The sequence below is a fragment of the Alexandromys fortis genome, unplaced genomic scaffold (assembly GCF_014885135.2).
Source record: "Alexandromys fortis isolate MF-2015 unplaced genomic scaffold, M_Fortis_MF-2015_v1.1 scaffold_33, whole genome shotgun sequence".
Lineage (NCBI taxonomy): Eukaryota > Metazoa > Chordata > Mammalia > Rodentia > Cricetidae > Alexandromys > Alexandromys fortis.
Window position 1 is genome coordinate 13991063 of NW_026067917.1, and position 24025 is coordinate 14015087.

At 43.8% G+C, this 24025-nt stretch overlaps 2 protein-coding genes across 2 annotated transcripts; both read left to right on the top strand.

Annotated features, from left to right (window-relative positions):
• Positions 1-800: 800 nt before the first annotated feature.
• LOC126500204 (interleukin-36 gamma-like) lies at positions 801-6756 on the top strand. Its single transcript, XM_050139890.1, has 5 exons — positions 801-955; positions 1484-1536; positions 2016-2123; positions 2925-3064; positions 5868-6756. The coding sequence occupies exons 2-5, from the start codon at positions 1503-1505 to the stop codon at positions 6075-6077; spliced, it is 492 nt and encodes a 163-aa protein (XP_049995847.1). The 5' UTR covers positions 801-955; positions 1484-1502; the 3' UTR covers positions 6078-6756.
• Positions 6757-19981: 13225 nt separating this feature from the next.
• On the top strand, positions 19982-23720 carry LOC126500203 (interleukin-36 alpha-like). The gene is made up of 6 exons (XM_050139889.1): positions 19982-20182; positions 20445-20534; positions 20644-20757; positions 21225-21364; positions 22357-22570; positions 23481-23720. Exons 2-5 carry the CDS (start codon positions 20498-20500, stop codon positions 22567-22569), a joined length of 504 nt encoding a protein of 167 aa, XP_049995846.1. The 5' UTR covers positions 19982-20182; positions 20445-20497; the 3' UTR covers position 22570; positions 23481-23720.
• Positions 23721-24025: the final 305 nt, after the last annotated feature.

A 24025-nucleotide genomic window follows, 5' to 3' on the forward strand; every position in this document is an offset into this window, starting at 1 on the left:
GGCATCAGTTTGATGCAGGGTTTCCCACTTCCCAAGGCATTACCCCAAGAGCCTTCATTTGAGCTCCTGGTTATTTTTTTCCTTTCATTACCACATTGTTACTATATACAGTACTACAATTCTTTTTATTCTTTAGCCTCCATGAACCTTTCTGTAGGAGTAAGCCCAATTTCTTGTCTTTGGTTCTCTCCATTTAAAGTCCTAGAGCAGGTTCTGTTTCCCAGATTGGCTTCTGACTGAAACAGTACACTCAGGGATTTGGGCAAATGGTACCTTTACAATGCTGTTTTGTGATGAGCATCCCAAGGAAGAAACATTTTGACTGAAGCATTAATGGAAGGAACTAGGGAAGTGACAGTCACCGAGCCTGATTTTGGATAAGAGTGATTCTCAATTCATTTTTACACTATCTTCCAAGGTAATATAGGAGCACATTCCTCAAATGCCAGAAAGAGAACCAGGCAGAAAGTAAAAGAGTTTGGCTAGGGAGACTATTGAGATCCCAGGGCAAAATTTTGAAGGCCCGGATTCCAGGAGCCAACCTTGTCTTTTGTGTTTCTTGAATTTGCAGCCTAACCCCAAAGTGACCGGTGAGGTCAGCTGAGCTCCGGGAAAACCCTACAGTCACTCCCTTTTGAGAAATCTAAGGTTTGTCATGACCTCTGTTTCCTGGTGACTGACCTATGAGGCTGGGCTCCTCATGTTTCTAAAGCAGCTCAGACAAGTCACACTCATGATTATTCTGTGATTTCTTCACCTGAGACTCCCAGGAGCAAGGTTCTGGCCAGAGGAACTGGGTATCTTCCATGTTGCCACACCCCACAAACGAGTCTGGAGCCTCTTGCACTCACCTAGATAAATGATACAGGCTCCGTCAAAGCTCATCACGGCACCTGGGAGCTGTACCAGCTGTGACTTGGTCTCCTGGACTTTCCACAAAGCATCTTCTTGGCAGGTACAGTCCATACCTACAAAACTTTAGACCCCAAGTCTTTATGTACCTTAGAGCTTAGTGGATGGGGAAAAAAATCTAGCCATGACTCTGGGCCCTGCTCTATGTGTGAACCTCTGTCTTTCACTTCTGAATTGCTGGGATTCTGGCCAAACTGCCCAACATGAAGCCCTCCCTTGCCTTAGGCAGAAAGAGATGGCAGTGAAGGGGAAAAGCCTCTGGGGGAAAGATGTACAAGGAATTGGGCACTGGGGGAATGTTTAAGGCCAAATGTTATTTTTGGCCTTGAGATCTGTAGGGAGACAATGTTATTGAGATTTGGGGGTAGAGGAGAATTTTGCCGGCTCTTCTGTCTCCAGTGCCTTGAGGTTTGGTTCCAGAGGGTGGCTTAACTCTTCTAACTAGAGCATCGTGTCTGCTTATTCACTTTGGTTCTATCCTGAATGAGAGCCCGGGGGTTCAGGGTTATGAAAAGTCTTGGAAATGTCTCCTGAAGCTTATCTTTCCTCCTGATGTCTCTTCCTCCCTCAGGTACCAGGACAAGCTTACTATGGCAAACAATCAAGGAATTGACATATTTGGAGGTGATGTTGGGAATGGGACATTAGAGCGCTGGGGAATTTGCATCCTTGTATATGTCCTCTGGGCACCCGAGAATTCCATCCTATCCCTCAGATATGGCTCTTGGCACATAGCAAAGTGCCCATATGCCACTAGGCCTTCATTTTCTGCAGGGTAGGCACCCCTACTTAGCCACTGCTCTAGCTACGGCTCACAGCATCCGACCGAGCAGCTGGGTCTGAACACACAGGAAGTGTAGAACTACTTGCCACACTCTCTTAGTTGTTTGTCCTCTTAGAACAGTGATCCTTAGTGGCCTTTGCTTACCATGGATTTACTGCAAAGAAAGTCCAGGTTGATGGGCTACATGAAGACTGCCAGTTTAGGGATGTAAACCCCTGGATGCAAACCTTCATTAGAGAAAGAGCCCCGGGTTTAGTTCATCTTCTTCCTATTCTTGAGACATAATCTTCATGCCTATCATTTGTTTTCACTCCAACAGCCAGAAGCACTCCTCAGTCTGGGAGGGTTTCTGACTTGGAGCAGCAGGTGTGGATCTTTCGTGGTCAGGGCCTTGTGGTGGTTCCATGGAGTAGCAACATAGCCCCAGGTCAGTGGTCACCTGTCACTGCTTTGCTCCTTATATGGGCTCTGTTAAAGAAAGTGTCAATACCCTGTCGTATAGCAGGATGACCACAGTTAACAGTAGTCAGAAGAGAGCTTCTTGAGTGTTTGATCATAAATAAATGCTAAATATATGAGATGAAGGATATACCGATTCTCTGGTTTCCTCATTGATGTATGCCATAGACGTGCATTAAACCAATACTTTGTGTACGTCCAAAATATGTCTAATTATGTATCAAAACCGAACTTAACTTTCCATGGGGCTTACCTGGAAAGGGCAGAATTTTACTCCTGCCTTGAAAGAGAAGTCAGGGAGAGGTTTGTACCAGACTAGACTAACACAGTCACCAAAAGATCTGTCCTATGGAAGGAGAAAATGTATGTCTATATACATCAAGGCATCCTAAAAGGATGAAATGAGCAGGAAACACAGAAAGGTAAATTTCATCATCCCTTTAGGCTAATAGTCACAGCTCTCCAAGGGTCAGAGATACGGCGTAGGGTAGGAGCTTCGGCCTCCAGATGTTTAAGGACAAGTGTGAACATCTCAATCCTACCATCTGCTTAGCTCTGTGCAGGCCCCAATAGCCAGGACAGGGCTTGCCTGTCAGGATGGATGGGTGGAGTGGGTGGATGACCACTTAGTTAGCCTGGGTAGCAGGGGTTACACTCATCAAGCGTCCTCTGGCCTCGCCTGACAAACGCTGCTCTGCTAAATCGGAACAATTAGAGCACTCTGTCTTCCTGGCCTCAGAAGGAAATCGTTATCTTTTTACCATTACAGTCACCATCACGGTCCTCCCATGCAAGTATCCAGAGACTCTGGAGCAAGGCAAAGGGATTCCCATTTATATGGGAATCCAGAATCCAGACAAATGCCTATTTTGTGAGGAAGCTGATGGACAGCCCACTTTGCAGCTCAAGGTCGGTGACCCAGAAAAATAACATAAAGATAAAACAGCCTGCATTTCTTTTCTTATAATTTTCATTTTTAAGTTAGCATAGAAAGCATTAGGTTGTGTGGGGCGGTGTTTAAGCAAAGCATGTTTTTAGTGGACCCTCAACATCCCAGCTCCCTCCTTTAACCTCACCTCTAACTCTCCACCAGCTTCCGATCTGTTGTTGCATGCCACACACGTCCTTTTTCCTTCCCCCACTTCGTCGCTTCTCCCCCTCCCTGCTTGGTTTTCTTTCTGGTGTTTAAGAGAAACTCCTGTATCTTGACATGTTTTATTTGGCAGGATGTCAAATTTCAGAATTAACAAAGAATTTTCTTTTCCTAAGCATGTTTGGATTTAGCCCCTTTAAAAATATGGGCATATCCTCTAGAAGCCTACCTTCGTTGTCAGCTGTGGGAAGACCAAGCCCTGCCATGACTTACCAGAAGCCATGGGCTATAGCTTGGTATTTTAAGCCAAATAAACTCTTTCTCCCCTGGAGCAACATTAAAAAAAAAAAAAAACAGACATGTAAAAGACTTCAATTTATCTGTCCTTCTTTAGTTGAGGATTTTAGTCTTTCTTAAATTTTAAGATGCCCTCTGTCATTGTGCCTTCACGTGTGCCCTTTCCCTAACTCTCCTGGATTTCTCTGTTTAGAATTCCCAGTGACCAGTCAGAGGCCTCGCCTTAGTACTGTCTACTGTCTTACGTAATTGCCATGCTTTCTCTCCTCCCACTGTTTATTCATTTACACATTGGCCTTGCCTTCTAGAACTTCTCAGCCAGTTTATAATTATGCTTTTTGTCTTGGTTTGCCTGCTAAATGAGCCGTCCTTAACCTTTTCTAAAAGGTTTGTCTTTGCTCTTCCAATTCCTAAGCTGTCAAGTTGGTTGTATTCATTATATACACACATAGAAATATAGATACATAAATATAATTTCATTTATATGTATGCTCTCCATAAACCTCACTTTAATTAGGTTAATTCAACTCAATACAATTTAGCATAGCAAAATATGCAGAAATTTAATTATATCACATGACTACATGGGATATCTTTAAACAGAATGACAAAGGGCTCTGAGCTTGTCCAGCCTAGATTATAGAAGAGGAGACATACAAATTTTAGATATAATAGTACACTTGTCACATATCCTAGGGGGGAAAAAAAAGGCAAGACAAAACAAGTTCCACCAAAAAAACAAAGCAAAACAAAATCAGATCAGGGCTGAGCCTGGGAGTAGCAGAAACAGGAGTGGAGTCAGGCCCCGGTGTAAATTATTTGGCAGGTGTCATTGTGTAGGAGGAATTCTTGGAGTGAGCAGGAGGCTGGGAAGTCAGCAGGTGAGGGTTGGCCACTGGGCCAGTATAGACAGGTGTGTAACAGTGAACTGAGACCAGACCTCTGCCAGGACCTGGCCACCCACCCAAGTGAAAGGAGAAACCAGGGATGCCTTGAGCAGGGTGACCCAAAATAACTGAGATCTAAAGTGGATCACTCTGACCGCAGGTTGATCAGAGAGGAGGGAAGAGGGGAAGGCCTCTGGAGGCTTTCTGGGGAGTTAGGTGGGAGTCAATGGCTCTGGGATGGTATGGAGTGGGTGGGGGTAGATTCTGAAAACATTCTAAGTGTCAACAACAAGATTGTGGACAGAGTAAAAGTGATTGCGTTCTGAGCTCTGTCCTGCTTTTTTCTAGGTCTCTCTTCTGTTGGATTTTTGATCTCAGTCATTGATGATGTATGGATTTTAGGGGATCTTAATGAGATAGCATTGGGGGTTAAATCTTGCTTACACAGAGTGAGTTTAAAGAGATAAACCAGACGGCAAATATTGGCAGCTATCGCGAGGGGTTTTCTGTAAAGCAAGAACTGACAGGGGTGTTGGGTAATTAGAATACAGTTATGTGACACGTGACATTGGTTTGGCGATGGACTTCATGCACAGTGGTCTCCTAAGATGATGTCATCCAGTGACATTGTCACTGCTTTGGGTGTGACACAATGGTGAAACCATCAACAATTACTCTCAGCGTGTGTCTGTCGTTCAGTGACATGCCTATGTTTTTTAAGATGAAAGCAAATATAGAGATAAAAAATGATTGAGCAGAGAAAGCAAAAGTGGGCACTGCATGAGAGAGCGAGAAGGCCGGCTAGAAGAATGTCCATGGATTAGGGAGTGGAGAGAAGCCATGTCTAGTCATTCTCAGGTAGGAAGGACAGATATGGACAAGATGTGTCCGGTCAGTAGGTGGTTAGGAGACCTCATCCAGGCTTCCTCAGGGAGTTGGAAACTGGAAGTGACGATGACAAAAGTGGGTTGGGAGGCTAGAAATACAAAGGATTCCCTGTTTAACAGTCAGCCAATCTCTGCTGAGCCAAATGTCAGGATAGCTCTGGGAAAGTCTGAGAAGCATTCGTGGTTGGTGGGTAGAAATGCTAAAGGCAGAGGGTGTTTGCTAGTGAAGGAGAAAACAGAACAGAGACAGTGAGAGGCAGGGAGAGTTGATGCATGTTCATCTGCCTCCCTTCCTTTCCTTTCCCTTTCTGCATCTTTCTTTTTCTTTTTGTAGAGGGGTCACATTATTGGAGACTAAACCGAGGGCCTTGCACTTGCTAGACACGCTCTACCACTGAGCTAAATTCCTAACCCCTGAAATGTCTTTTCTTGTTCTGTTGTAAGAGAGGCTTCCTTGAAATCGAGAATAGATTTTGGTTCTGCAAAAATAGCTTTGCCTATCAGAAGCAGCTTCTATTTTGCTCATGTGTATTCTCTCTCACACGCAGGAGGAGGAGATTTTGGATTTGTACAACCATCCTGAGCCCAAGAAGCCCTTCCTATTTTACCATACCCAGACGGGCAGAACATCCACCTTTGAGTCAGTGGCTTTCCCTGGCAGCTTCATTGCATCCTCCAAGAATGGCGAGCCCATCTTCCTCACGTCAGAACAGGGGAAATACTACAACATTAACTTCAATTTAAATATAGGGCCTTGAACTCAGCATAGAGGTAGGGGATTGGCTGGAAGTCTTTGTCTTAAAACTTTTATTTGATCTGTGGTATTTTCATACTGAGAGGTGAGCAGGACCAGCATTATCTCACTTCATAGACAAAGGAGCAATAAAGCAAGATGTGTACTCCAAAATAGGTGGGATGGGAGCTGTATAAGGCTGTTCTCTAAGGCTGCAGTGGTCCAAGCCCCCAAGGCATCTTGCCTGAGAGAGAGGGTGTTGAGCCTAAAGCACAGTGTATAAAACCTGGAATGGCCTGTGAGTGGTGACATCCTTGTGTCCAAGTCATTGACCAATTCATACCAGGTTTTACACACTTGGAATATCAAATCCTCGTATTTGAGTAGCAGAGGCTTCACAGTAACGTTCACTGTGGCAGCCAATTACTTTGATCCTTTAGCGGAGCTGGACACACTGTCAAAGGGATTAGATTCCTGGGTGAATGAGTAGCCTTAAAAACATGTTTAGGGCTATGACAACTATGTTGGGGTACAGTGGTTGCTCCATGAAGAGCAAGGATGCAGCCTGGTGACTCATAAACAGTTAAATCAAGTAACTCGGCTTGGGCAACCCTTTCCTGAATCATCCCAGTAGAGATGAGCACCGAGAACAATGTGTATGAGTAATAGTTCATGTCAATAAAACATTAACTCTTATTACTTTAGATCCATACGTGTTTTAATATTCCTTCCATTACAAGGCACATCTGCCGTTAAAGCATTGGTATCCCACCCTAGTCCTGCCTCCCTAAGGTGCTTCCTCTTCTTCAGTTCCTTCCCTCCCCCCCCCCCACCCCCACCCCCGTCAGCTTGCTTCCATGCACAGAGATACACATGGGAGCAATGGGAGTAAGCGCTGAGTCACAGGGAGTTGTACCTTCCAACAGTGAGACTAGGAGAGCCTGTTACAACAGTGGACCAGGATGATCTTTTTGCCTGCTTTTAGGATTTGGATAATTTACTTTATTATTTTTAAGTGTGTGTGTGTGTGTATGTGTGTGTGTGTGTGTGTGTGTGTGTGTATTTGTGAATGCAGGTACTATTGGAAGCCGGATGAGGCTGTTGAATTTCCTAGAACTGGCATTACAGGAGGTTGTGAGATGTCTGATATGGATACTGGGGACCGAACTCAGGTCCTCTGCAAGAGCTATGCATGCTCTCAACCACTGATCCATCTCTCCAGTCCATGGATAAATTTCTAAATGGCATCATTTTCTCCTGCATTTTTATTTTATGAATGAAGACAGGAAGGGATGTGGAGTGGGTAAGAAATGCAGAAAATGGCATTGACATTGAGTACTATAACTGAAAATAATGGCATTCTTGATTTGGGGACTTCAAATTTCTGTCTGCCGGAGTCGAGCCATTACGAAACACAGTGTAAGAAGAAGCTGGAGTGTTATCTGGAGAGTTAGAATCCTTTCAGTGACAGCCCAGAGGAAGAAGGAGCAGGAACAAGACAAGGTGGAGGATGATGCTCTGGATGAGGGAGCACTAGGCAAAGCAAAAAGGATCTTAGAGGGCACGACAGCCCCTGGTGCCCCTGGTGCCTGCCCTAGAGACTGCAACACCGTCACCTCTGTCACCTCCAGAAGAAGTGGAGGGTGCTGTACGCCTGCTGGGCAGGGTGCTGCAGTGCCAGATCTGAGGGATGCGGTGCCTCGAAGTGGAAGAGAGGAGGGCGGCCAGGGTGCTCCATAACCTGTACCGAGAGCAAGCAGGGCTCCCGTGGACAAGGCTGGAAGTCCAGCCTAATAAACTGCTTTCCTACCCCCCCCCTCAAAAAAAGAAAATAAATCAATAGAAATGACCATGAACAATATTGAAATGGGCCACATAAGATGGATAGTGACAACTACACTGGTCAAGTCAATTACAAGTTTTGAGTTCTTTATGAATAGCCAAACTAAGTCTCTTGGTGCCCAAGATCAAGGGTACAGCGTTTTAAAAGATAAAACCATAATTATATCAGTGTTAGGGGGCTGTGTTACATTAGTCTGGGAGGTTTGGAGTTGCCTAGTAACCTCTGCTTTCTTTACAAGGCACTACACAGTATGGTTGGACCATGGTCAAAGTCATGGAGTGTCCCAGAAGTTTTGTCTAGGAGAATGTTGCTGTTGGTAGAAGGCTGAGACGTGACCAGGCAGGCACAAAATAATATTGGGATAGGATGGTGTTACCTTTGTTATTTCATGATGTTATGATGTACGTGACAAAATTTCTCCTAGGGAGATACAACACACATTTCTACTTACACAAAAGAGGGATCCCATGACATGACAGACCAAATTACAGATACCTCCAAAGACCAGCTTGGTAAATCAATGCGTTTTATTAGGTTTACATACAGGAATATAGGTGAAGAGTTACTTACAGGAGCAGAACTCAAAGACAACTGCGTCACCAAAACCCACCCCAGCATGGGTGACAATGCACAAAGGCTAGGAAACCTGGAGCACACTGTACAGCCTGCAGACAGGTTGAAGCGTGTCCTTGCAAGGTGCCTCAGTTGGTCTGAGTCTCTCCCAGCCAGCTCTGCTGGTTTCTGTTCTTTCAGGCAGAGGTCTGGTCTCAATCTTCTCTGCACTTTAGCTTCTCTGAGGAGAACTCTCAGCTTTTATTGTTTACTCTATCTGGGAGGGGCCTAGTGAATCTGGTCAGTTTCAGGAATTTCCTGAAGCTATTTTGCATTGTTTACTTTCAGGCTTAAGGAGCTTCCCTAGAGGGATAGAATGTTTCAATCTTGGCAGAAACTTGTTGCCTAACAGGTGGCAAGCTCAGGGGCACCTCCCTCCCATCCTTGAAGCTGGCCTTATTTTGCAGGGTATAGACAGATGACTCACCCAAATGCAGTACCTCTGGCCACCCAAATATGGTTATGCAAAGACGCAAGAGCTGACATGTACTTATTTCACTGCATTTCTCAGACTTGAAACAGCATCAGAGTTGCCAGGGGCATGTGCTAGACCGTCACAAACCCCACACCTAGTAAATTAAAACATCCTAGACATTGCAACATGTACCCTAGGGACTGCTGGTTGACTAACGCTACCCTGGATCCTCTCAGTATAATTTTCTAGTAGATATACTCGGATTAATCATAGTTAGGACTATATGTGTGCTTCTGTAGAAATCAAGTTATCTTAAAATGTTTATGTTTCTTGCTGATGTTGACATTTTCCCCCGAGGCCTTTACCTCTTGAGCGATTTAAAATTGAGCTGTGCAAAAGGACTTGCATAAAAATGTTCAAGCCTTGGAACCAAATTTCATAATACTTTAAGCATAGAAAGAACCCAAATTCCTATCAACCAGTGACACACACAATGCATTCAATATTACCCAGTAAAGGGAAAATGCTGATTGTAGTATGAGCAGCGGGCTGCGTCCTGCCCAGCTCCCAGCCGCCTGGCTAGCTTATGCCCTGAAATAATTACACAGAAACTGTATTCTTTTAAAACACTGTTTGGCCCATTATCTGTAGCCTCTTATTGGCTAACTCTCTCATTTTTATTAACCCATTTCTAATAATCTGTGTAGCAACACGACTTGGTTGCTTACCAGGAAGGATCTTAACCTGCGTCCATCTTGGAGAGGAGAGCTATGGCGACTGCCTCAATCTGCTTTCTCCCAGCATTCTGTTCTGTCTACTCCACCTACCTAATTTTCTGTCCTATCAGGGCCAAGGCAGTTTCTTTATTAACCAATGAAAGTAACCCATAGACCCTCCTCCATCAGCTGATATTAGATGAACGACATAAATGCCCCAAGAATGATAAGCACAAGAGGGATATAATGTATGGGTTCCTTTATAAGAAGTTCAAGAATAGGTGAAACCAATTTTGATGATAGAAATCAGCATCAATGCTTTGGGGAGTGGGGATGCAGTGGTAATTTCTTAAAAACTGCTAGAGAATAAAAACCAGACCCATTCAAAGGATGGAAGACCCACAATAGCTTTGCAGTCCTCACTGTGACCAAGTGCACCAGAGGTCATTGGAGCAACACTTCGTAGAGGAAAGTTATTTCCGTGGTAGAAGTTCTTACACACATACTTTATTAATTAAGAATAAAAGTAGAATGAGCCCATTCATTCAAGGAAGTTTATTTTCAGAGCTAGCAAGATGGCACAGCAGGTAAAAATGCTTGCTGTCCAAGCCGATGGCCCAAATTCTATCTCTGAAACCCACAGTAGGACAACGGAAGTAAAGACTGACTCAGGAAAATTGTCCTCTGACCTTCACACATGTGTCATAGCACACATACATGAACATATACTCTTATACACAGACACACCATAGAATAAATAAATTTTAGAAGTTTTAAAATGATTTGTTTCCATATGTTTTGCTTTAAAAAAAACTGCTAAAGAAATGTCTCCTGAAACAATAGAAAAATGTGGCCTCCTTAAAGTAGGTTGTCAAGTTGGTTATAAAGCAGAGAACAGAGAAGTAAGACTGCCTGATAATGGTAAAGGAAGACCCCAGAAGATAACCAGGCAGAGCAGAGCTGTTCTAGGCTCATCAGAAATAACACAGTCATGTAGACAGTGAGCTCAGTATGTTTAAATGAATTAGAAAGATTTTGATGGTGGGAAAATTTGTGAGGGAAATAATGAACCCTATATAAAAATAAGAAAAATTCTATGTGGTAGTTCATGTTATTCTTTTGATCCCCGCCCCTTTCCACGCCCACTCCCAGCGACCTCTCATCCCATCTCAAAACTCTCTCTTCCTGTCCCCCCCCCTCTCTCTCTCTCTCTGTCTGTCTCTCTCCCCCCCTCCCTCTCTCCTTTAATAAACGTTTATGCCTATTTTCTATGTCTAGTGCCTTTTACCCGCCATTTACCAGCAGCTTGGCTCTCCCTGCCGCATGGGCGCCCACCCACATGCTGTTGGGAACCTGCAGCTTGGCTCTCTCTGCCTCATGACCCGCCATCATTGCTCAGGCCACCGCTCTGGTACCGGCAGCCATCTCTGTCTGTCTTGGGACTGGCTGCTCGGGACCCGCGAGTCTCTGTGAGGCTCCGCCAGCCCGGCCCGGGACCCGCGACATTTTAAGAATAAAAGTACATGCCTGGAATCTTAGCGCTCAGAAAACTGAGGCAGGAGGATAATGAGTATGAGGCCAGGCCTAGGTGGAAAGAGAAAGAAATGGGAGGGGGGGGGGAGAGGAAAGAGAAAAACAGACAAGTAGACAGACCAACAGAGACAGAAGCAAAGAGACAGAGAGGTTAAAGAAACTCTGGGCAACACACCAGAACTGACCCTGACGTTGGAGCAGACCCACCCCTTGCCTGCCATGCCATGTCAGGGATGAAGGAAAGATGGTCTCCCTCCTCTACCCCTTGCTACTGTGGTAGGTGAGAGAGTTGGTCCTGCACCCCACCTGGGCAGCACACTAGAGCTCAGGTAAACCAACTCTGAGGACAAGAGAGCAGGAGAGCAAACCCAACCCCATTTCATGTCCTTTGCAGCAACTGGGAGAGGGCCCTGCACCTTCCCTGGGCAAAATAGTAGAGCTGGCCCTAGCAATATGGGTAAGAGGGACCTGGATCTGAGGCTCTCAGAGCAGAACTGGCCCAGCTCCTCACTACAAGCTGCATTGGGTGAGCTAGAAAAGGCAGTGCTGGAGAGCTCGCCTGGGTAGTGACCATGAGGGAAAGCTGGCAGGCTGACCAATCTAGCTACCACCCAGGCCCAGAAACAGGGATATGAGTTGACCCACACCAACATCCACCAAATTTATGAACTATCGGAGCATGTGAAGGAAGTAAACCTACAGATCCAAAATGGCAGGATCTCCATGACACAGGACAACAGGGTATTCAAGAGGAACTCTGTTGGAGCCCGCAAGACTATCCAGCAAATGTACAGATGACAGATTCATAAAGGCAGACAGACCCACAAGTGTACAACTTTTGGGGCACCCATTTTGCAGAGCTGCAGGAACACTTGTCTTTTAGAAAAGTCACTGTCATATCTGTAAAAACCTTGTGAAGCCATGATTCTTCCCTTCAAAATAAGATTCATTCCCAGAACACCTCAGCAGTGTGACTTCTGAAAGGGTAACAGAATGACCTTGCTCCATTCCCCCATACCATGAGACCTTGGAGCCATGGCATTCACTCTTTGTCCTAACAGTCAAATTTACATAGAGTCAACCCCACAAAATTACCTAACAGACCACATAGGGATTTCTATAGAAGACAGGCACTGAACAGAAAGATAGAGTGCCCCACCTTTGCTAACAAATAAATCTGGGTGTCCCCAAAGCTGGTTATCACAAAAGAGACTGGATGGGGAGAATGGTGAATACAGGATTGAGGGATGTTTCGTAATTCCATCTGATGGTTTGGAATGTCAGGTATTTTCCCCTTGGTTACTGGCACTTTCCTGGGTGGTGGTGTCTGTTTCGGAGTACTAGTTTGTCAGGTTCTACCTGCCATTTTTATGATTTTGATATGCATATCAAAATATTGCCTTTGCCTATGGAATTTTCCAACTATGTCTCTAAAAACTAGAAACCTCGTGGCGATCACCCCTTATTCTTATTCTCCTCCGCGTCCCTTCACTTCACTTTTTCCCCTCGTCCGAAAAATAAAGAACATGCAGAGATAATGTGCTTGAGTTAATTTTTTAGCCTCACATTCTCATCTGCCATAAACGTCCTATTCTGAACCCTGAGTGGGTACTGAGGCTGGTACTCAAGGCCCCCCATAGAACTCCAGCAGGTGCCCATTATCAGTGGTGTAGCAGAAACCAGAGGCCTAGAGCCAGACCAGTGACTTGAGGCAATGAACACTTGCAAGTAAGGATGTATGGACTAAAGGGTAGACTGTGTGTCTCAATAGGTCACACTACAGCTACCAATACAAAATTCTCCCACTTTTATTTTGTTGTTTGTTTGTTTGTTTTTGTATGGTTTTATTTTGGGGTTTTCGTTTAAATTGAGTTTTGATTTGCAGGGAGGTTGCAAGGGCAGAGGGCAGGTGCAAGGGGATGGGAAGATAAGTGGGATGGGAATAGATGATGTGAAACCCACAGAGAATCATAAAACTTGAAATAAAGATAAGGCAAGGCAATTCTTTATTCCAGCAAGAATATTATCTGGAAGAAGAAAAGGATTAATAAGATTACTGTATGAAACAGGGCTATTGTATTTTCACTACTTGATATAGTGATCTACCTTTAAAATGACATTTTATTTTATTTTGATTTATCCATGGCTTTTTAACAAAGCTGTTATAAGATTTTAATGAAGGAAAGAGATTGTGGCAAACAATAAATGATTGTTATTGTTGTTGTGTTTCTATTATTTCTAGAACATGTAGGAAATCTCTTCAGAACCCACTTTTTGCCCCTGTGATTCAAATAACTGTTGAGTGAGTGTGGAGATTTTACTTGCAGCAAAGATTTCCAAGATCTCCATCACCTAGCTGAAGAAACAGACCTTTGGATGAGTCACTTCACAATCTTCTTTTCCATCTCCTTCCCCAACTCCCTGCTTCTCTAAATGTCATCCTAAATTTGATGACCACCATTCCTTTGGATTTTATTATAATATTACTGCATATATGACTACCCCTAGAATATGTACTGTGTAGCTTTATATGTTTTAATTTTTGTGGAGATGAGATCATAGAGTATGCACTCAACTACAGTCACAAATTCTAGGGATTCATTCATGTGAGTCAGGATGTTTAGCAGAGAAGATGCCAAGAGACTCAATTGGAGAAAAACTTAAGCCTAGGAGAGAGCATTCAAGAGTGGGCAGTGAAGGACATTTCTTTCCTATTTAATGGCCTGAAGGATAATATCTCATCCTCCCTTGATTATTATTATTGAGATAGTCTGAAAACTTATAAATTTCCTCTCTGATTTCTTCAATGACTCGCTTATCACTCAAAAGGGAAATGTTTAGCCTTCATATACTTATACAGTTCTTCTGTCTATTAACTTCTGGTTGTATTGAACTATGACCTGAAAAGATACAAGGAATGATTATGATTTTTCTGTATTTATCAAAAATTAATTTGCTGGTTAGAATGGAATCTAGATTAGGAAAGATTCCAACGTTATCTTTCTGTTGGGTGGAATGTTCCATAGATACCTGTGAAGTCTATTTGCTCTATGGTATACTTTAACTCTGGCAATTCCTTACTGGTTTTTAGTTTGGATGAGAGGAATGTGTTGAAATCACTCCTATTGCTGTATCAGGATCTTTTATGCCTTTTAAGTATTTGTTTTTATAAAATTGAAAACTTTAATGCTTGATACATATCTTTTTATGGTTTTATTTTTATGAAGTGTTTCATTTAATAATATCTTCTCTATTAACTTTGGTTTGAAATCTACTGTATCAAATATTAGAATAACTACACCAGTTTGTTCATTTTCTAGCTTTCTATCTTTGGTTCTAAGTTTGGGGTGTGTCTGTTGCCAGAAACAGATATTTGGATATAGATTTTTAATCAAGCAGGACGGTTTACATTGATTTTTATTGATAAGTTGAGGTCATTTGCATTTAACGTTACAATTGAGATATATTCATTAATTTATGTAGGTCAATTTGTTTGGGGTTAGATTATTATTTGTTGATTACTTTATTCCCTATTAATATCAAGGACTTACTAATTTACTATGTCTGACAAAATAGATCCATCTTTAGGTTTTGTTTGTTCAGCCATTCCTCTTAAGAAATTTATTCTTTTCTGTGCTCTCATAATTTAAGCTATTTTTCTTCCTCTTCAATATATAATAACCCTTAGGTATCTTCTGCAGTGCTGACTTGATGGTCATGAGCTGCCTTAAGGTGTACTTGTCTTCAAATATTTTTTAGTATGTCAATTTAAAAACTTATTGTTGGGCAGATCTTCACCTCTCCCTCTGGTCCCCCAGATCCAATGCTCCAGTTGAATCCCCAACTCTACAGCAGACTATCTGCAGCAGGGTGCCCCCAACCCCATCTCTAGTAGATCCCACAGCTCTTCTCTTGTAGATCTCCTCCCTCTACTTCCTTTTTTATCCCAGTCCCCCAAATTCAACAGTCATTCCTGGCTAACCCACAGAGCACCCCTGCCTGGAACGTAGGTAGGCAGACTGTAGATCTTCCTTTCTCCTTCTGTTCTTCCACCAGATCCAATCCCCCAGTCTTATCCCCAGCCCTGTAGCAGAACTTCTGGAGTGAATTCTCTCTTCACTCTCCACCCCTGTTACAAAGAGACTAAATAAGCCGATTCTGATGGAACACTCTGCTTTCCTCAATTCTGTTAACCCCCTAGCCTATCTCCATATCTAAGTATCAGCTCCCAATACCCAGAAACACATTTTAGCTGGAACTCTCAGTAGCCACACCTATAACGTCCACAGAAAATTTCCTACCAGACAACATAGCCACCACACTCTCCTAAAACCCAGAGAGGAAACATAGGGTTAAAGGGGCCATCAAAAAAAATACCCTGGATCTAAAACCAGAGCCAAGGAAACACAACCTGCCTCTAACCAACTCGGGACTTGAAATCTAACCAATCTCTGAGCACAAAAGCCAGCCAATGCCTAAGCATGAAATCCAACCAATCCCTGAGCTTATCCTTGAGATTCTACCAATCAATACCCTGAAAATTTTCACCCTGAAACGCTCTAACCCTAAGAAACCCTATATAAGCCCTGTACCTGTTCAGTTTGGGGCTGCCATTTTCCACCCTGGCAGAGGCAGACACTCTCCTGGATTCCCCCTCCCAATAAATCTCTTGAGTGAGGTTAGTCTGCTGGAAGAGAGCAGAGCTGTAACAATTTGGCTGAAGAAATTTTCCCTTGCTGGAGCAGAATTGTTACACTCCAGGGAAGCTAAGCCAATCTGTAACACTTCTCCGGGGTAGAGCTGTTGCAAACCTTTCCTGGAGCAAGAACTGTAACACTTTCTTGGGGAAACTGTTCCTGTAGGGAACTGTAACACTTCTGTTGGGGTACCTTTCCCTTCAGAACTTTAGGCATTTTTTGGCTTCCAGAATATCTTTCCCTTCACTTACAGAAACAGAAACCAAGAAACAAAACAACCACCCAACAAAAACAAAACCAGATACCAGCACCTAGAACTATCTAATCTTCCTAATCCCAGATGTATGGACACTGGTATAAAAACACAATCAATAACAAGGCAATATGTCTGCATGAGAGCCCAGCAACCCAATACAGCAATCCCTGAATATTCAAATATAGCTGAAACATGAGATCTTAAAACATCTATTATGAAGATTATAGAGGTCCTTAAAGAGGAAACTAATAAATCCCTTAAAGAAATGGAGGAAAACACAAACGAACAGTGGAAGGAACTGAATGAAACTGTTTAAGACCTGGAAATATAAATAGGATCTATAAAGAAAACCCAAACTGAGGAAATGCTGGTAATAAAAAACTTAGGTATTTAAACGGAAACTACAGAAACAAGCTTCACCAGTAGAATGCAAGATAGAAAAGAGGATCTGGGGCATTGAAGATATGAAAGAAGAAATGAGTATATTTGTAGAGAAAATATTAAATCAAAAAAACTCACGACACAAAACATCCAGAAAATCTGGGAGGTTATAGAAAAACCACATCTAAGAATAATAGGAAGAATAAGAATAATAGGAAGGAGAAGAAACACAGGTCAAAGGGCCAGAAAGTATTTTCAACAAAATCATAGATGAAAATTTTCCTAACCTAGAGAAGGATTGCCTGTACATGTACAAGAAGCATACAGAGCACCAAATAAATTGGACCAGAAAAGAAAGTCCCCTTGGAGCTGAAAAAAAAAAAGGTGGCTCAGAAGTTAAGAGTAGTGACTGTTTTTCCAGGGGTCCTGAGTTCGATTCCCAGGAACAAAAAGTGCATGGTGACTCACAACCGTCTATAATAGGATCTGAAGCCCCCTTCTGGCATATAAGTACATGCAGACAGAGCACTCATACATAAATAGTTTTCTAAAAAAGAAAGAAAATTCCCTCTGAACTGTAAGCCAGCGCCAATTAAATCCTTTCCTTTGTAAGAGTTGCTGTGGTCATGGTGTCTCTTCACAGTGATAGAAACTCTAAGACACTTACAACCTATACTTCAGTGTTCTTAGGCTCTAAGGCGGTGAACAAAGGAGGTTCCCACATCAGATCATACACTGACTTTGGGCTCAAAGCTACCAGTCTCTTAGAGCTATTTTCAGTTGATGAGGTCAGTTTCTGACCACCCAAAATGGGCTGTCTCTCGCTATGCAGTCCCCTGAGCTAGTCCTGTAGCTGCTTGCATCCTTCCTCTTCCATGCCTGGTCCTCCTTGCTTTGCACACCTGCCTGCAGGTGCCTTTTCGCCACAGGAGCTGGCTCAGACCTGAGTCTCAGACCTGTGGGTTCTCCCTCATCAGGCCCCTAGGGTGGTTCAGATTTTACCAGCAGATTCTCAGGATGCTGCCTGGGTGCTGGCCTCTAAGCAATATAGTTTGACATCCTAGGCTTCCCCTCCACTGCCGTCTCACCTTCTCACTAAAACCTGCAACTGCGCTTGAAGCCTGTGAGGACTGTGGTTTGTCTCAAGGAGAGGATCATTTACCTTTTTAAAACTGCTTCCATTTCCCCTTCCCTGGCCATGGAACTCATGGCTGAGGTTGTATTCTGGTTGCTTCTCCATCTTCTCTTTGTTCTTTTTTTTTTTTTGGTGGGGGGGGGTACTTTTTCAGGAATCCTTTTGCTTCCTTCTTGGATAAGACTCTTCCTTTATTTCTCTCTTTGAGATAAAGTCTGTTATTTCAAATCATGAGTCCTTCCCGCCTCACCCAGAGTCAGTATGTAATCAGCTATCTTACCCAAAAGTCCAGCTGAATTCAGCATTGGGATATTATTCTAATGTCTTCTTACTCCCATTACTGTCAGTCTTTGGTTCCCTTGGAGGAAATGCATCTTTATTACTTGTTAGTTTTACTCTTTGACTTTTGTGTTTGATTTTATGAAATCTTATGTTGATGAAGTTACAAGGGCATTTCTTTGATATAATCCAATATCCTCGTACCTGTGCCCATGGCTCTCCTGAAATGGCTTCTTTTCAACTTTCTTTCTCTCCTCCTCCTGTTTGGTGCCAACAGAGTCCATTTGCATAGTTTTCAGGGATTGGAGAAAAATGGCTTCAGAGCTCTGGAAATGGTCCCTCCCTGCCCCCAGACATGCCTGGACCCACACACACACACCTCTTTCTTTTTGTATTGGTTTGATTGTGTTACTGAGCATGGATGTGTGCTGTAAACACAGAAGGCAAAGTCCTGGAGTCCTGGAACTCACCATGTAGACCAGGCTGAGCTCAAACTCATAGAGATCCACCTGCCTCCACCTCATGAGTGCTGGAATTAAAAGCATGTACCACCACTCCCAGTGGTATAGCAACTTTAATATTCTTTTCTTTCAGATCTTGAGTCTATAGGTTGGAGTAAAGCCTAAGTTTCTGTATTTATGGAAGATGCCAGATGAGGCCAAAACATCATCCACAGCCTCTGCTTTAGAATCAACTGTGTGCATAATTAAGAATGCTGACATTTTGAATACCATTTGATTATTTTGAATACATATCATTTGATTATTTTGAATACCTATCATTTGAATACAAGTATTTTTCTTTTGAACACTGAGCTACTGTCTTAATTGAGGTTACCCTTATAGCAGGGAACCTGGTTAGGAGATGGCTCCAGGAAATGCAGCGCATACTAGTTACCTTTACAGGTAACTATGTCTGGGAGCAACTAGGGGCCCTCAGGGGACAGGGAGGCTGGGACCTTATTCACTAATCCCTTAACTCATTGATATAGCATTTGTCCCTGAGAGATGGAAGCCAGTGAGGTATGAAGGTCACACGTTCGGGATCTATTGGAGGAAGACTGTGAACTCAGATATGGGATAAAACATCAGAACCAATGCCTCAGTTTCCTTTTGCAAAGATCTAATGTAGGTACTGTTGTCTCAGACCATCTGACAACTAGGCTTTGAAGGACTCCAAGAGGCCCACACAGGAAAATATGTCGTAATCAGGCCGTGCCTCCCCACCCCTCCCCACTTCCTTCTCTCTTGCTAAATCATTAGGTTCCCTTATTTAGGCAATTTCACATTCCTAAAGCAGGTCATCAAGGTCCATTCTCCTATTTGGCTACTTCCTGAGGCTAACCACCAAAGTCCAGCTATCAGAATTCCCTAGTTAGCTACACTGACCAATATATTCAATCAGAGCCTACCAACTCATCCTAACACAGACACCACCCCCCCCCCTCTCCCCTTTGAAAAGCACGCATGGAGAAACTTTGCTGCTGTTTCTGTCCAACTCAGATTCAGCCATCTTGTCTCTCTGTCTAGCTTAATAAAGGATCTCTTTGTGTTAGGAATCGGTGCTTGGGTGTGTTCTATGCCTAAATGGGGTTCAGAAGGGAGCACCCTGAGGTGTGTAGGTTCCTTCAGGCTTCCTTATCCTATAACAAGATAATGACTCATATCTGCTGAGGGATGGGCAGGCAGTCCAAGCATCGGTGCTCAATGGTGGAGAAGCGGCGCTCCAGAAGCACGTGCTGGCTGGGGGAAAGCAGGGCATTCCCTCCAGTCAGCCTAAGGTGACTTGTGCCAGGTTAAAAGCTACATAGGACTTAGGACTTGGTCTTCTACTGGCTCTTGCCCTGGCTACCGGCTCCTATGGAATGAGCAATATTCTAGCACTTCAGTTTACATCACCTAGGCCTGTCATTCACCCTGGGGAAATCCCATAATGTTTCTTTCCTCAGTCAGTCAGAATCTGTAACTGCGTTTCCTGCTTTCTGCTCTTACGGGCTTAGCATGCCCTCCCATCCCAGGACACCCTGATAGGTCACAACCCTGCCGCCGCTGACATTTATTCCGATAAATGCTCAGTGAACCCTCCAGCACAAGGAACCAGCAATTATCCAGGGTGCCAGGCAGTCCCAGATCCACTGAGGCAGAACTTCCTTCCTTTACGTCGTGTATAAAAAGGCACGGGCCCCAGGAGAGCCTGTCAGAGAAGCTGAGCTCAGCAGCAGCCGTAGTTCCGTGGTGCGCAGCCTCAGTTCCTCCGTAATCAGGTGAGAGATGCATCCTGTGGCTTTCAGTCTGTGACTTCTGATCTCTCACTGTTTGCCTCTGGCCTTGGTGCTCTCTGTCCTGCCGAACCTCAGGCCTGCACGGGAGTTATGGAGTAGCTGCTTGGAATGGACAATAAGCTGAGTCTAAGGATGTAGAGGGGTCTTGGTGAGACTTGGGTTAGCGAGGCTGCCTGGTTGTTAGGCTGGACCCCAGCTCCTCAGACCTGGGGTCAAACTGGGACTAACTCTGTTCCTCCCTTAGGGTCGGTCTGCACGTATCCGATACTGGAGCTAGGATAGCAGCTCATCACCATAATGGATAAGGATGACATCGTAATAAATGATAAAAGACGTAAAGATCTTCATGGAAGGGCAAAAGATTGGGAAGCATGGGTGGGTGAGTGGGTGGGGGTGTTCTGTGTCTTGGTCCTCACATATCCACATTTTTACTTTCTTTACAGAATTACGCAGAAAAACACCTTTGTTAAGACATATTCAGGACCTTAGTAGCCATGTGTGGGTTCTTCACAACAATATCCTCACTGTAGTCCCTAGGAAAGAGCAAACAGTCCCAGGTGAGTAGCCCAGGCCCTTTGTGGCAGCCCCTCTGGCTAATGTTGTGGGTTTGTCCTCAGCTTTTCATTTCAATGCACGTGTGTTAGCTGGCTCGCCTGGAGCAGCACTGCGTGGGCAGTTTAGAATAGAGAGCAGCCATAGGCTTGAACAGCTAGGGGATAAGTCAAGGGAACGAGAGGTGACTCCAGGAAGGTTGAGGTTGAGGTGGAAGATTTTCTTCTGTGACGTTTCAAAGAGTCAAACAACAAAGAAAGATCTATGGGGTTAAACTTTGAGTCTATGAGAAGCTGACTTCTCTAATGGAAAGAGTCCCCCAAATGGGCTGGCTGTGTGAGCCAGGTGGTAAGTGGCGGGCGGGCGGCACAAGGTCGGCGAGGAGATTCCATCCACTGTTTCTGTGTCTCTAGTGTAGAGAGATACTTCGAAAGTATGAACTGAACCCCGGTTTCTGCCCTTGCATCCCTAGTCACTGTCACCTTACTTCCATGCCAATATCTGGAAACTCTTGACATGAACAGAGGGGAGCCCATGTATCTGGGACTGAAAGACCCTGAATGTTGCCTGTTCTGCACACAGGAAGGCCAGCAGCCGGTGCTGCGGCTTAAGGTGAGTTTAGGAAGAGAAGGATCTGCAATCGCTTGACCAGAGTCCATCAAAGTAGCCTGTCTAGCCCATAACACTCCCACTTGACAGAAACCCTGACTTTCAAATTTTTTCAAAGGCAATTCACAGATTATCCTCACAGCGATTTATTGTTCCCTTAAGGGTGCATGCATCATCAGAGAACAAGAGAAAACAAAATTGGAGGGCTCTTTGGAAGTAGCTTTTTCCAAAATAACTTTTTGCTTTATTTTACAAAAGTAAGTTTTGACAAGGAGGAAAGTTTTTAGAGTTACTCATGCATGTGTGTGTATTCATGTGTTCACACGTGTATATGTACATGTGTGTACACATGTGGGTATAGGTCAGAGATTGACAGTGGGTATCTTCCTTCATCTCTCCCCACATCATCATCATCATTACTGTTTTGTTTTTTGTTTTTTTTTGTTTGGTTGGTTGGTTTTTGTTTTTGTTTGTTTGTTTTTTTGAGACAGGGTTTCTCTGGAACTAACTCTTTAGATCAGACTGGTCTTGAACTCACAGATATCCACCTACCTCTGTCTCCCAAGCACTGGGATTAAAGGCATGTGCCACTATCCCCCCCCCCATTATTTTTAAGACAGGTCTCTCACTAAATCTGGAGCTCACCAACTAGGCTAGGCTGGCTGGGAGGGGGGGAGGAGCAGGGGAGATGGGCAGTTGGGATGACGGAAGCAGCTAGACATAGCATCTGCCTCTCATCTCAGCATTGAGGACACACAGAGAGAATTTATCTCAAACCGTTAGAAATACCAAACTACACACAAACAAACACATTTGACAGTCATGTCCTAATGTTTCTACTATACTATTAACATATATTTGGGGAGTGTAATTCTAAATACTCTCTTAAGAAACAGAAGTCTCCAGGCTTTCATGTAGGGAGGGGGTGCTGATGTTCGAGATAAGTGAACAGTTCAGATGGTGATGTTTCTTCCTGGGATGTCCTCCTCCACCAGGAGGGGAGCATACTGGAGCTGTACAGCCAAAGGGAATCTGAAAAACCTTTCCTCTTCTATCACAACAAGAGCGGCACAACGTCAACGTTTGAATCTGCAGCCTTCCCTGGCTGGTTCATCGCTGTCTGCTCCAAAGGAAGCTGCCCACTCTTTCTGACCCAAGAACTGGGGAAAACCCACATCACCGACTTTGAGATGATTGTGGTGGAGTAAGGTTGGTCTTGTATTGGGTGTTGTCTGCCAAGCAGAGAACCCTGCCTTTGCCTCTACCATCCTGGCCCTCAAGGCTCTTCCTCCTTACATGAGTGTTGTTATGTTGGTCAATTCTTTACAGAGAGGCAGGTTTGCTCATGTTAACGCTGGTTAGTTTTCGTCAACCTATAAGCTAGACTCATCTGCGAAGGAAAAAAAAAAATCAGTTGAGAAAATTCCAACATTGCTTTGTCAGCAAGCCTGCAGGGCTTTTCTTGATTGGTAATTGATATAGGAGAGAGCCACACCACTGCGGTTGGTGCCACACCAGGATGGGGGATCTTAGGGTGGATAAGAAAACAAGCTGAGCAAGCCACGTAGAGGAAACAGCATTCCTCTGTGGTCTCTGCTTCAGTTCCAGCCTCCAGGTTCCCGTCCTACGTTCTTGCTATGACTTTGGTCAGTGATGGACGGTTACCTGGTACCAGGAAATATAAAATGAAATAAACCTTTTCCATGCCAACTTGTTTTTGGCAAATGTTTTATCAGCACAACAAAGAAGCAAACTAACAGAATACCCAAGTTTCAGAGATAGGAAGCAGGTTAAAGGGCAATTGGTAGCAAAGTCTGAGCCTGGAATAGGAAGAAAGAATCTGTTTCTGGGCTTTTCACTCATAGGTGATTGATGCCTTCCAATATATTCATGTAATGATCTAAATGTTGGAGTACCATTGTGGGAGAAATGGTAGTGGTAAATTGGGCATCTTTGCATCTTTGCATAGTCGTAGAGTTAAATCATAACACCATCACAAAACTAACCAAGAGAGCTCTAACTACATACTACATGAGATATATGTATCTATATAGCTGCAAATACGAAAACTAAGAAATGTGGATGATGACCATCTGTGTTCACACTTCTGGGTTTTCAGGCACATTGCTCTGTGGCACCCTCTCAAGATCTCTCAGATCCCGACAAGAAGAAGCAACCATCTACACCCCCAACAAAGTGGAAGACTTAAAAGAAAGCTGAGCCCTCCCGTGGCTGCCTTCCCCCTCTCTGTGACAGCTGGATCAGCTGCAGACCATCTTACCACGTGTTCATCCAAAGCATTACTGCTGGTTTTTATAAGGAGTGAACTTGGTGGAATAAAATCGTCTGTCTCACCTGCTTTATTGACTATAATAATTTTGGTAGAATGAAACAGCCATAAATATTTTTGCATTTATAAGGAGTTATATCTTATAAAGCAGGTTCCTATGAAGTTGCTTTCTCTCTCTTGTATGTATATATGTATGTATGTATATATGTATGTGATGTGGGAGTGATTTCTTACTAATAAAGAAACTGCCTACGCCCATTTGATAGGCCAACTCTTAGGTAGGCGGAGTAAACAGAACAGGATGCTGGGAGAGAGAAGCTGAATCAGGGAGTCGCCTTGATTCTCCCACTCCAGACAGACGCAGGTTAAGATCT